This window comes from Saccopteryx leptura, chromosome 3 (genome assembly GCF_036850995.1).
Source record: "Saccopteryx leptura isolate mSacLep1 chromosome 3, mSacLep1_pri_phased_curated, whole genome shotgun sequence".
NCBI lineage: Eukaryota > Metazoa > Chordata > Mammalia > Chiroptera > Emballonuridae > Saccopteryx > Saccopteryx leptura.
This window is the reverse complement of record NC_089505.1, coordinates 355,258,869-355,270,480: the sequence shown is the minus strand read 5'-3', so window position 1 is coordinate 355,270,480 and position 11,612 is coordinate 355,258,869. Positions and strand designations below refer to the sequence as shown.

At 44.0% G+C, this 11,612-nt stretch overlaps 1 protein-coding gene across 1 annotated transcript; it reads right to left on the bottom strand.

The window, feature by feature from the left end:
- Positions 1-3,425: 3,425 nt before the first annotated feature.
- On the bottom strand, positions 3,426-11,249 carry CCN3 (cellular communication network factor 3). The gene is made up of 5 exons (XM_066379398.1): positions 11,078-11,249; positions 10,721-10,946; positions 9,364-9,618; positions 7,941-8,155; positions 3,426-4,929 (listed from the first exon to the last, which is right to left on the bottom strand). Exons 1-5 carry the CDS (start codon positions 11,159-11,161, stop codon positions 4,633-4,635), a joined length of 1,077 nt encoding a protein of 358 aa, XP_066235495.1. The 5' UTR covers positions 11,162-11,249; the 3' UTR covers positions 3,426-4,632.
- Positions 11,250-11,612: the final 363 nt, after the last annotated feature.

Here is an 11,612-nt window from a genome sequence, read left to right as displayed (position 1 = left end):
TCCGTGGTCCAGACAGCATTGCACTGCCCGCAAGGACCATGTCGTGTGGTTAAGATGAATACATTTCCAACAAGAATGAATCTCTAAACTAAGCACAGTAGCCCACAATCAAAAGGATATACTGTTTTGATGGTTTTGACTTATGATATTGAGCATTTTGGAGTTAAAGCAGTTTGGAAGCATGTCTCCTCCTAGGAGACATAGAGAGAAATCTAATACTGCCCAGAAATCCCCACCCAAAACTTTATTGAGAATCTCATCAAGCACAGATAAGTATGCGTATGTATTATTTCCTTGCATAAAGATGTCTTGCTGCATTGTTGAGTTGAATCCTTTTCTGTTAAAAGAAAAATCCCCCAATAATTTTCAATGAAGTGTGCCTTATCACCAAACCGCCATTAAGCACTTTTCAAAATTTCACACTCACGGAATGAGCTGAGCAATCTCACAACTTTGCAATGCTGTTTCTAAAAGAGAACATTTATAGTTTGGGAAAACAGCACAAAATGAGAACTGTTGGAATTGTTTTGGTTGCTGAAAATATACTTGGCCTCGGTGCTATGGCCCTGCAAAAAGGCGAGAGTGTTGGCTCTGGGCGCAGGTGGACCCTGAGTTTGAATCTCAGCTCCTTCATTTAGTGTGTCCTTAATAGGTCATCAGAGTTTTTGAATCTCTTCACCTTTTCCCGTAAAAATGAAGTCAATGATGTCTACCTCTGAGCATGACATGCATAGAGTAAGGAGCAGTGCTTGGCCATACTGGATTCTTACTACATCAATGGCTGTCATTTGTGGGTCTATTATGTATGTGACATGGTCAAGTGTTTATGAATGCGTGTTATCTTACAACGATATGTGGCTGATACTTACAGTGACCAACTTGTCCTGGTTTTCCTGGTACTGTCTTGATTTTACAACTGAAACTCCTGAAGTCCAGGAACCCTCTGAGTCAGGATAAACTAGGGCAGTTGGTGACTCTATCGATATTATGGTGTCCTCTTACAGGTGTGGAAACTGAGGCTCAGAGGGTGGGTGTGAAGTGCCCAGTATCTCACAGTTGGGAAAGAATAAGCCCAGTATTCTAACCCAGGCTTGAAAAGCTGCCAAGACTGTATTGTTTCTGTAGCCCAACACTCCGCTCAGTCAGTGTTGCTATCTTTGCTGTGTTACTGGGACATTCTGGACTTAGCAAATATTTGTAGATCAGATAACATTTTTTTTCAACTGTCTTAATTATAATTTCAGGAAGGCACATGCACATGCACAGGTGTATGTTAAAGAGCAGGGATTGCTGTACAATGACAGTGGTCATGAAAATCAGAGTGCTAATCATAACAAAAATAATTGTTTAAAAGCCTAACACTTATTTCAAACAACGTTCTATCTTTTATCAACACACAGTCCATTCATTTTCAAGCATTCAAGAGGTATACAGTGAGGTCCTCCTATGTGCCAGGTACTGGGACAGATACAAAGAAGTCCAAAATGCTGGTCTCAAGAGGCTTAATGCACTGGGATTCAAGAATCAATTGTAAAATGGTGTGAGAAGTACGACGGAGAAGCAAGCCCCGTACATGTTCGTGTCCTGTTCCCCCTCCCCCCGTGTGTGGCTCCAGCACACAGATCTTTAACGAGGCTTCAAGCTTGGTCCTGGCATGGGGTTTTCTGCACTAGCTGCTACCTCTGCCTGGATGGTTCTTTCTCCTAACCTTGCTCCTTCAGCTCCAAGACAAAATGTTACCTCTTGAAAGAAACTCCTTGACCAGCTTGAGCTAAATTACCGGTAGTGACCCAGACATTCTCTATTAGATCTCCCTGTTCTGATGATCTTCCTAGAGTTTCTTTTTCATTATTTGATATTTATCATGTTTCTTTTGTTTACTGCTTTTTGCCTGCCTTCACCAATGGAGTGTAAATTCCAGGGAGAAGAGGTAACATTTATTTTATTGTTTTATTTTCATGGCTCTGTTCCCAGGACCTAAAACAGTGGTAGGCACACAGGAGCTGTCCGTAAGCCTTTTCTAAATGAACACAATGCACGAATGAATCAATGTTCTGGCTGCTAAGGAGCAGCCGATTCAACAGGAGTGAGCAGAAGTGTGAGGGGAATTGTGCTTGAAAGGGCATGTGAATTCAGCCTTACTTTCCCCCACCCCTGGTTATAAAGGTAGTATATTCTCAGTTTAAAATCAAGTTAGTAAAAAAAAAAAAATCACACCCCCCCAAAATAATAAGACCAACCTGACATAATCACAAATAATATTTTGTTGCTGTTCTCTTTTCATTTGTGTTCGTTGACACTTTTGAACCAAACCAAATCACTCTTCATAATTCTTACTTTTGGGAGGAGGAGTAAATACTTTATGATATTTTCATTTTGAATGTTGCTTTGTTATTCATCATAATAAATGTACTAGGATTTGTCTATCCGACCAATCCTGCTGGACTTCTGACTGGCCCACTTTGCCATCACTGACAATATCGGGCTGCGTTGCAGACGGTGGATCCACGCGGAGGCTTAACGTGGAAGCCACAGTACTTTGACCTGAGTTCTAGATTCACCAGTTTCTTTTAACTATTTCCTTAAAAATTTTAAAAACTTTTCTCAACTGTCTTATGGGGAGGAGACCCTACTTTGTAAGGCTGTCGTGCAAAATAAACAAGAGAATGAATGTCAAGTTCTCAGTACAACGTATGTGATACATGTCCGCTCGCCTGGATAACTTCCTTTGAGGTCCTCTTGGCTTTCCAATCCATCTTAAAGGACAAACAGAAACTAGCGAAAGAGATGGGTGGGCAGAAAGCTGGGTTAGGAGAAGTGGAATTGGGAAGAGGGAGACTTTTTTGTAAATTATGGAAGAGTAAGTATAGGCTGGTAACTATAAAACATAAAGCTTGTGTGTATTCGGATGCGCATACCACCTGGACAGCAGTCCTGCTCACTGCAGTGCTCTGCGTTGCCACTGAAAATGGACTTGTTTAGGCACATAGCAAGAGCAGGATGATCAAAATAATGCTGGTGGTGTAAGCTGGGAGCTTGGAGAGCCCTTTAACATAATAAGGAAGCCAGAGGGGTAAGTTTTGATTGGTCCAACAAGTTCAATTTTTAATATATATATATAGATGTGTCTAGTAGATTGTCCAGAAAAAAAAAAATCAGGGCTGAGTAGACATTGTGGGGAATATTTGAAGCCTTGGCAGGTGAGATCACCTAACCCAGGAGGGGCTGTCTTTTATTTTCCATGTGATAAGAAGTTTTAAGTTCATCTTAATATATCCACTTTGCTTTCAATGGATATTGTGCTTGGTGTCTGATTTAGCTTGTAGATTTTAATTTTATTTAAATCTATGTTTTTAATAAAAAACTTATAAGCATCAAGTAATAACAAAATCACATGTTGATAAGATCATATTTATTTAGTGCTGTCTCATGAGTAGAGAAAGTAAAAAGAATACTTTAAAAATGTATAATTTATATTTATATAAATACTTCAAAGGAGAAAATTTGAACACATATGGTGACATTAAGAGAATGTATACGTTTAAGTTTGCAGCCTACTTTCCAGCTTAACAAATTCGATACATATATGTATACACACATATTTTGTTTGTGAGTTTGCATAATCAGGGCCCAAGGATAAGTTACAGGCAGGTGGATAATAAATTCTAAACTCCCATAAAGTTGGTGTTATTATGCCATCCCACTTATGCTGGTTTTGTTCTTCTTTTTTTAAAAAAACTGCACTGCAAACACATTTGAAAGCCATCAAAGGTTGTAATCAGGTCTTTGGGCCTCAGTTTACTCATCTGTGCGATGGGAGGACCTCTGCAGACATGCTCTGCTTCTTCTGAATGAAAACACTAGTGAGCCCAGCAGCCTTTGCTATACAAACACGTGGGGGCTGGGAGGACCCGGTCATCGTCATCTCTGTAAGAGGGGGGCTGTTCAGCTTCTTTCTATTGGAAAGGAGTCAGTTTGTTTGAAATGGAGCAAGTTTATGACACTAGTCTACTTAGTTAACTGTAAGATTGTATTACTGTAGATACAGCTCGTTTCTTATGATACCACTGAACAAAAAAAACGATTGGACTCTGGATTTCAAGTTGAAGAGCTCTGTGTTTCCTTTGGCTTTTGAACTTGGAAGTTCAGACTTGAGCTACTCCAAAAGAGCTCAACAGAGACCCCTTGAGTCAAACCTGAATATATGGCGAAATACATGTATGATGACATGGTCAGTATGGCTCTGGACTTCACTGTGCCATTCATTACAGTGACATTTTCTTGAGATCGCACTAATATATAACAAAAGAAGGTGAGTGTAATGTGATTCAGTCTACACAATAAAACCTATATCTGATTTCCTAAATTTATAGGAATTTTCATTTGCAGTAAACACTAAAGAACAGTAAATCATCCCTAAGCACTATCCTGAGCTTAACTTGATTCCAAGTTTACAGTTAATCATTAAAAAAAAAAAAAAGACAGCTATAACTGACCTCATATGACCACAGAAAATACATAGGACTCAGAGGTGAAATCATACTTCTCGTCGTTTTTCTTCTATTCCCTTGCTGGTGGGTCACGCAGTAGCTACAGTTTGCCTCTGTAAGTGTGCTTCTCCAGGGACCCGAGTTATATTTTCCCCCTGCTGGTGTTCGGCTTTAACTCTTGGAGGAAAGCCTCATTGTTGTAAGGGCAGTTGTTGTGACAGGTGCAGGTCCCGATGACCATCACTGGCTTCTTGACGATCTGCCCCGGGGAGCACTGGAACTCCACCTGGATGGTCTTCGTGTTGTGAGGGGTGCAGCACCGACCGTCGCTGCAGACTCCACAGTACCGAGGCTTGTAGGTGTGCAAGCTCGTGCAGTTCTTAAACTGCAGGTGGATGGCTTTGAGGGACTTTGTGGTGCGGAGGCACTTTTTTCCTTTCTAAGAAAGAAGAAAGGGAGTAAAAGAGAGGTGGCTATGTTCCTCCCAGGGACCGTTTGAGGAGGATGGAGGAACTTGCTAGCTACCTGATCAATATCCTTTGCTTTTTCTTCTTTGCTAACAGAACATTAATTTTGTTTGGGCAACGTGGTCAGCTGAAAGTGTTTGCTTCCCCAGAATATCTGGGAGCTTGGGACGGCCTTGTGACAAAGTTCTAGCCAGTGATTCTGGGAAATGCTTTGCCCTTTGGATAGTTCTTTTTTGTTTCCTGAGTTCATTTTCCTTCATGCCTAGAATGTGATGTTGGTGGTGGTAAACATGAGAGTAAAAGCATATATGAATAATAAAGAAACCTTTATTTTCAAACTATATATTTTCAGCACTATAACAGGGTTTGGTGCTGTTTTTAGCCAAATGTATTCTTAAGTGTTATAAAGAAAAAGAGACTAAATCTGTTATCATTGCAAGCCTACTAATGTTGCAGATATTTTTCAGACATTAACTTCATGGAACCTTGTCAACAATATTCACAAGGAATAGTTGTTAATGTAAAGAACAATTGCCCAAGTTTTACAGATAAATAAAGGGAACCCCAAAGGGCTAAAGTGATCAGAAAACATCTAGTAATTGAACTTGTCTGATGCAATGGCCATTTCTTTTACTGAATTAAAACCTTATGAAAGTCCAAAACAATGAGTTTTAAGGTTATTTTCCATGAAGGTGAAGTAAGTGGAGAATTTATTGAATATTTTAATAGCAATGGTTTATGAGGAACCAAAGTATTGATAATTCAGCAAGGAATCGATGAGATGTTTACTTCCCATTGAGATTTCTTCACCCATTGCTCTGCCATTGCTCTTGACCTTCCTCAACACGGTGGCAGCTTGGGGGGCAATGAGACATGGAAGGCTGTGAGCTCAGTGGCTCTCCCACTTTAGCGTGCATCAAAGTCATCGAGAGGTTTCGCTAAAACACAGACTGCTGGGCCTTGCAGCCAGAGTTTCTGATTCAGTGGGTCTGAGGTGGTCCCCATAATTTGCATTTTAATAAGTTCTCAGCTGATGCTGCTACTCTGAGGACCACACTTTGAAAATCATGGTTTCACATTTAAGAATCTCTTTATCAGTAATTATCTTAGTTCTCTTAGATTCCAAATATATTTCTAGAACTTTTGTGAAATATATATATCATACACATTATTTTAAATATAATATCTCCCCAGATTAAACTGGATACAAGAAAAAAATATAAATTTTGGTTAACAAAACAATAAATAAACCAAAATTTTAGAGGCATGACATGGAAAAACCCTTATTTAATAAAGATGTTATTGTGTCCTTGATGATATTAAGGGATTTTTGTTTCATCCTTTTCTTAATTAAATATTTAGCATATATTTTTGCCAAAACCCACAGAAAAGTACAAGGTGAGCAATATCCCTTTGTGTGTGTATATATATATATGTATGTATGTATGTGTGTATGTGTGTGTATGTGCAAGAGAGAGACAGAGAGAAACAGACAGAGAGACTGCTTTGTGTGTGAACCTGCATGACCCTGTTATATGTTAGAATTCCCTTAAATGCAGGGAGGTGCATATAATTTTAGGGATAAGGTGTTTCTAGGTGTTCTTTCTAAATTGGTGAAAAAAACATCAAGTTATAATGGACCTCAAAAAGTTATATAGCTCAACAGCTATATAATGAACACAACTACTAGGGACTCTTATTTGAACAATAAACAGTAATTTTAAGTAATGATGCCTAATGTTAACAGAGTAAGCTATGCCCAGCACTTTGCCAATTCATTCTATTTGATTCTCATGACAAGAGGTAGGGATTGTCAATGACCTCATTCTATGGGGGAAGGAATTCAGACTTAGAGGTTAAGAAGACTGCCTGAGATCCATGGCTAATTCCTGTGGGAAGCCAGGATTTAAAGCCAGGCTGGCTGGCTCCAAAGTTACACCTTCGAGCATTAGATGATATTGCCTCATTGCAAAGCTGGAACATCATTGCTATGGACTGTTTTATTTTGGCGTTAGGCTTATACAAGGATCCGTATAATAGTTTCATTTTTGGTATTGCATTTATCCAGGGCTCTGGTGACCAGGCCTTTGATGTCATCAGGAAGCAATCCAAGCTTCCGATCTGAATGCCTTACACTCAGGGTTAACATGTTGAGTTGATATCATACCAGCAAAAAAGGAAAGAAATGTACTATTTTATTTGGCATATAGAGCTTTATGCTGGCAAATGAAGTAATCCCACTAAGATTTCTAAAATGCTGAAAATAACTCCCAGACAGCCATTTGCTTCCTCATGAACAACATTTTACCAAGCACACACTATGGACCAGGTAGCATGTTGGGTACTGAGGGGTGGGTCAGGTCGATACATGTATGTTAGAATTCCCTTAAGTTCAGGGAGGTGCGTAACATTTTAGGGATAAGGTATTTCTAGGTATACTTTCTAAATTGGTGAAAAAAAACCACCATAAAGTTAGGATGGATCTCTAAAAGTCATGTAGCTCAACAGCCATATAATGAATGCAACTACTAGGGACTCTTATTTGAACAAAACATAAACAGAAATTTTAAGTAGTGATGCCTAACGTTAACAGAGTAACTGGCATTCCTACTCTGTTGCTTACTACAGATTGACCTGAAGGGGTGAAAAAGACCGAGGTCAGAAATCACTTCTCTAAAATCAACTACGCTTGGCAAACAAGTAGCCAGTTTTTTCCAGAAGTGGAATGAGATTTGCCAGACCCTTCTCCACTGGGGACATTATGATAATTGGCTCCTCAGTCTTTACCTGTGAGCTAGCTGTGAGATGCTTGGGATATGTCAATACATTCAAGAGAAAAATGAAAGCAGGTAAACTCACTCACTTCAGGTACTTCTCTGCTTTTTCTCTGGGGTTAACTCCCAGCTAGAACTGACTTCTGGTCAACTAGTGTCACAGGCAGCCTAAAGCCCCGGCTGCCTCTTCTGTGGAGGGAGGCCCCTACCTTATCTGTCGGCTGCCGGTGCTCCTGTTCGCAGGGCCGCACCATGCAGAGCCGCGTGCGCTTCACCATCTCGCACTGGGGGTTCCTGTTGGTGACCTGGGTGGACACGCCCATGCCGCAGCTCTTGGAGCACGCGCTCCACTCCGTGGTCTGCTCGATGCAGTTGCTACTCGAGTCGGAGACGGCTACTCCTAGCGTGGTTTCTGTCCTGTAGGCTATGACCCAAACAAGGAAAGACAGCTCGGTTGAGTAAAATGTGGGGATCAGCAAGTAGTCCCTTCCCATCATCATTAGAAAGACGGTCTCAGCCAATTCTGTCCCTCCTAAACCTTAGGGGTTCTCGGGGGCAGGATGGATCTCTGTCTTTATCAAGCCCGTAACAGGCTGCACAATGCGTGGCTCATGGCAGGCCTTCAGGAAATCTTTGTGGAATGACTGTTTAACTTGTTCTTAAGAAGCTTAGGAATTTTAAGAATATAGAACAATTTAGCATCAACAACCATTCCATACAGTACAGCCTTTTCAATATGTGATTTTGTACAGAAGAAAGGGTTATGATAAAATCTTAACTGAATGAGGAAGTAGGACCAAGCAACTGAAAATAATGACAAAGCAGTGCTTGGCCTTAGAGAGGCGGGGCTGGTTTATTTGGACGATGGGACATGGACACATGGACTTGGATGGCGAAAAGTACTCTCTCAACAGTTGGGATCACGACACGGGGCACATCTTCTCTTCCACCTGACAATTTCGCTATCTGTAAGGTAGGGCTAATAATTTCTGACCTCAGAAAATCTGAACAGCTCTGCATACCACCAATGTATATAATAATCTGGCTGATGAATGGCTTCTAAAATATTCTCTACTGGCTCTTGAGATTTTCTTCCCCGAAAAAAAAATTATTTCCTTTATAAGATGAAACAAAAAAGAAAAGCAAAACAAAGATTCTGAAGTGTTACTTGACCCTTCCTACAGTTTCTGGAAAGGTGACATTTCTCTGTGACACCTGTCCAGTGATGTAAGTAGCATTCTTTAGGGAGGCTGGTCTTGAGAGCACAGAGGTAGTACACAGAATCCACAAAAGACTAATTTTTTTTTTTTGCTTTTATCTTTGTGATGTGAATAAATAAAGGTCAAATGGGATGGACTAAAATCTAAATAGTAGTCATGCAATAAGACAAACGTCAGCCCCGTTGCTGAAAAGAACCACTGAACGCGGCAGGTTCTCTTCGGGAGAAACTGCGTCCTTGGCTCGGGTTCACACCCATGGTGTGTTGGTCTCAGCGGGTGAGCTGGAATCTACTGTCGAGTGGCAGAAACGGAGACCAGTTTCTCAGTGCGAATCCCAAAGAGCGCGCATGGCTCCTGCCCCCCCCCGTGTGTCCCATGCGGTGGTCACCTCCAGGTCTCCTGCGTCTCTCACCTGGAAGGGCGTGCAGGTCCCCTAAGGCCTCCGTGTCATTCGCGTCACAGATCCACTTCTCACAGCACTCCCCGGGCACTTCAACCTTTCTGGGAACCGGGCAGTCAGGTCTGGGTAGCAGCAGGTCCTCGTCGCAGCGAGGCACGCAGCCAATCTGCCCGTCTTGGCAGGTGCACTGGTATCGGCAGCTGGGCTGGAAGGTTTCTCCGCTTTGGTAAATGACCCCATCGAACACACAGTTGTCTCCCTCTATGGCTAGAATGTTGGAGAAGCAGGATAGAGAGGGAAAGGAAGAAAGAAAAATAAAAACATTGTGCCTTCGGGAAGCTACCGAAGATTTGCAGCACGTGCTCCAGAGCCCGCGCTGTTCTTTCTCTAGCTGAGAGAGAGGTTTCGTAGCCATCTCCGTGGGAGAGAGATCCTCACGGAGGACTCCCAGAGCTGGCAGGACCCTTGAAGACCACCCGGTCCTGCCACTCGTTTCATGGACCAGGAGAGAGGTGCACAGCTGAGAAATGCCCCTCTCGAGGTCCCGGAGCTGTGTTTGCAATGATCAAGTTATTCTGCAAGAAACTCCTTAGATGGTCCTAATCCAGCAGTTTAGAATTAAAAAGGAAAAAAAAAAATGCACTCATGTTCTCCAAATAGGTTAACTGGTCAAATTGGGCATAGAGTTAGAATTCCTTGGCATTCCAGCACACAAAAAAAAAAACATGACTAGCTCAGAGAAGAAAAAGTAAAAGAGGATTCCAAGCCTCTAATCCAGGGAGGCAGAGCCTGCCTTCAACTAAATGGTGCACCATGTGGAAGACTGATGCCCAGTTAATTAAGTTTCACCAGCCTGCACCGGCTGGTTGCCAGAATTTTATTTTATTCACAGTCCAGCCAGGGGTTACATAGCCTTCCCAGGAGACTAGGGGTAGCGTTGGCTGCAGTAGGACAATGACAGGTGTGAAAACAAATTTGCCGTTAAGTACCGCTGTTAGGGGAACTGTGAGTTAGTGAATAAGCCCAAGCTTCCATCACCCCCAAGCGACCCCTGAAAATGTGCGAAGGAAATGACTTCACTGGCCCTTAACTCTGCTCGACTCTCCATCTATCTAGTCTTCTCCAGGGAGGCAAGTGATTGACTGCTCCTGGCCTCCAACTTCGGGCGCTCTCCCATAGCCCAAGCGCTGCCTAGACTATACCTGGTACGCAGTAAGTGCGCCATAAACATCACCTCCTGCATCCTCATCATCGTTATTATCTGCGTGTCACCCTCTCTGGGAAGGGCGCGGGAGAGGAGAGGGAGAGGGGGCGGCTCCAGCTAGCCGCGGGGAAGAAAGAGGTCAAGCGGCCGAGGGCGCAGCATTACCCATGCAGATTCCAGTTTGGGCGCTGGGGTCCGCTCTGCGGTCGCAGAAGAGGCCCCGGCTCTCCTCGCACGGTTCCAGCTCGGAGCAGCTGTCGCCGCGCTGGCGCGCGCACACCAGACAGCAGGAGCAGTCGTCCAGCACCGCTCTTACCCCGGGGGCGCAGGTCGGTGGCGTTTGGGGGCACCGCAGGGGGCACGGGTGTGGGCAGCGCTGAGCCGCAGTGACCTGGGGGCGGGCGAGACAAGAAGGAGAAACCTCTCAGTGGGATCAACAGAAGCCTGAGCGACCTGGGGACCCAGCAGGGGTCGCCTAGAAAGGCAAAGTAACCAGGGGCACCTCAGAGGCGCGCCCCTTACCTGTCCGAGGAGATGGAGGAGCAGGAAAGCCAGGCAAAGACACTGGCTGGGCAGCTTGAGACTCATGCTTTGCACACTCTGCATGCTCAGGTTTTTTTCCTCCCGCTTTTACCAAACGAGACTTTCTACGCTGTGGATTGGCTCTGCTCGCCTCCCACCGGGTCCCGCGATCGCCTCCCTTCCCTAGCGCCACCGCGCAGGTTTTATAGTGCGCTCCAGGGACGCGCACAAGCCGGTTGGCTGCGGCGCAGGGAGGAGGGGGGATCGGCTGGGTGGGGAATGGAATGAACCCGGGGGTTGCCATGGCAATTGGCAGTGGGTGCTGCTCTCCTTAGGGCGCGGCACCAGGGCCTGCGAGTGCCTGTGTGTGGCGACTGGCTTGTCCCAGAGCGCCGGGAGGGGCTGGGTGGAGTTCCCAGGCCAGGACCCAGGGCTAGCTCGAGCGCGTGGGAAGGAAACGCCCGTTTCCTCCTGGAAGCTGCTTTGCCTTCCCCCAGGACTGAGACACCGCCACTCCCCACCACACGTCTCTGCT

Excerpts from the sequence above, each read along its gene's own strand:
- CCN3 (XM_066379398.1), bottom strand. The coding sequence starts at position 11,161 with ATGCAGAGTGTGCAAAGCATGAGTCTCAAGCTGCCCAGCCAGTGTCTT. Across the intron at positions 9,619-10,720 it reads CCAAACTGGAATCTGCATGG|CCATAGAGGGAGACAACTGT; the intron begins GTAATGCTGCGC and ends CCAACATTCTAG. Across the intron at positions 8,156-9,363 it reads GGACCTGCACGCCCTTCCAG|CCTACAGGACAGAAACCACG; the intron begins GTGAGAGACGCA and ends TTTGGGTCATAG.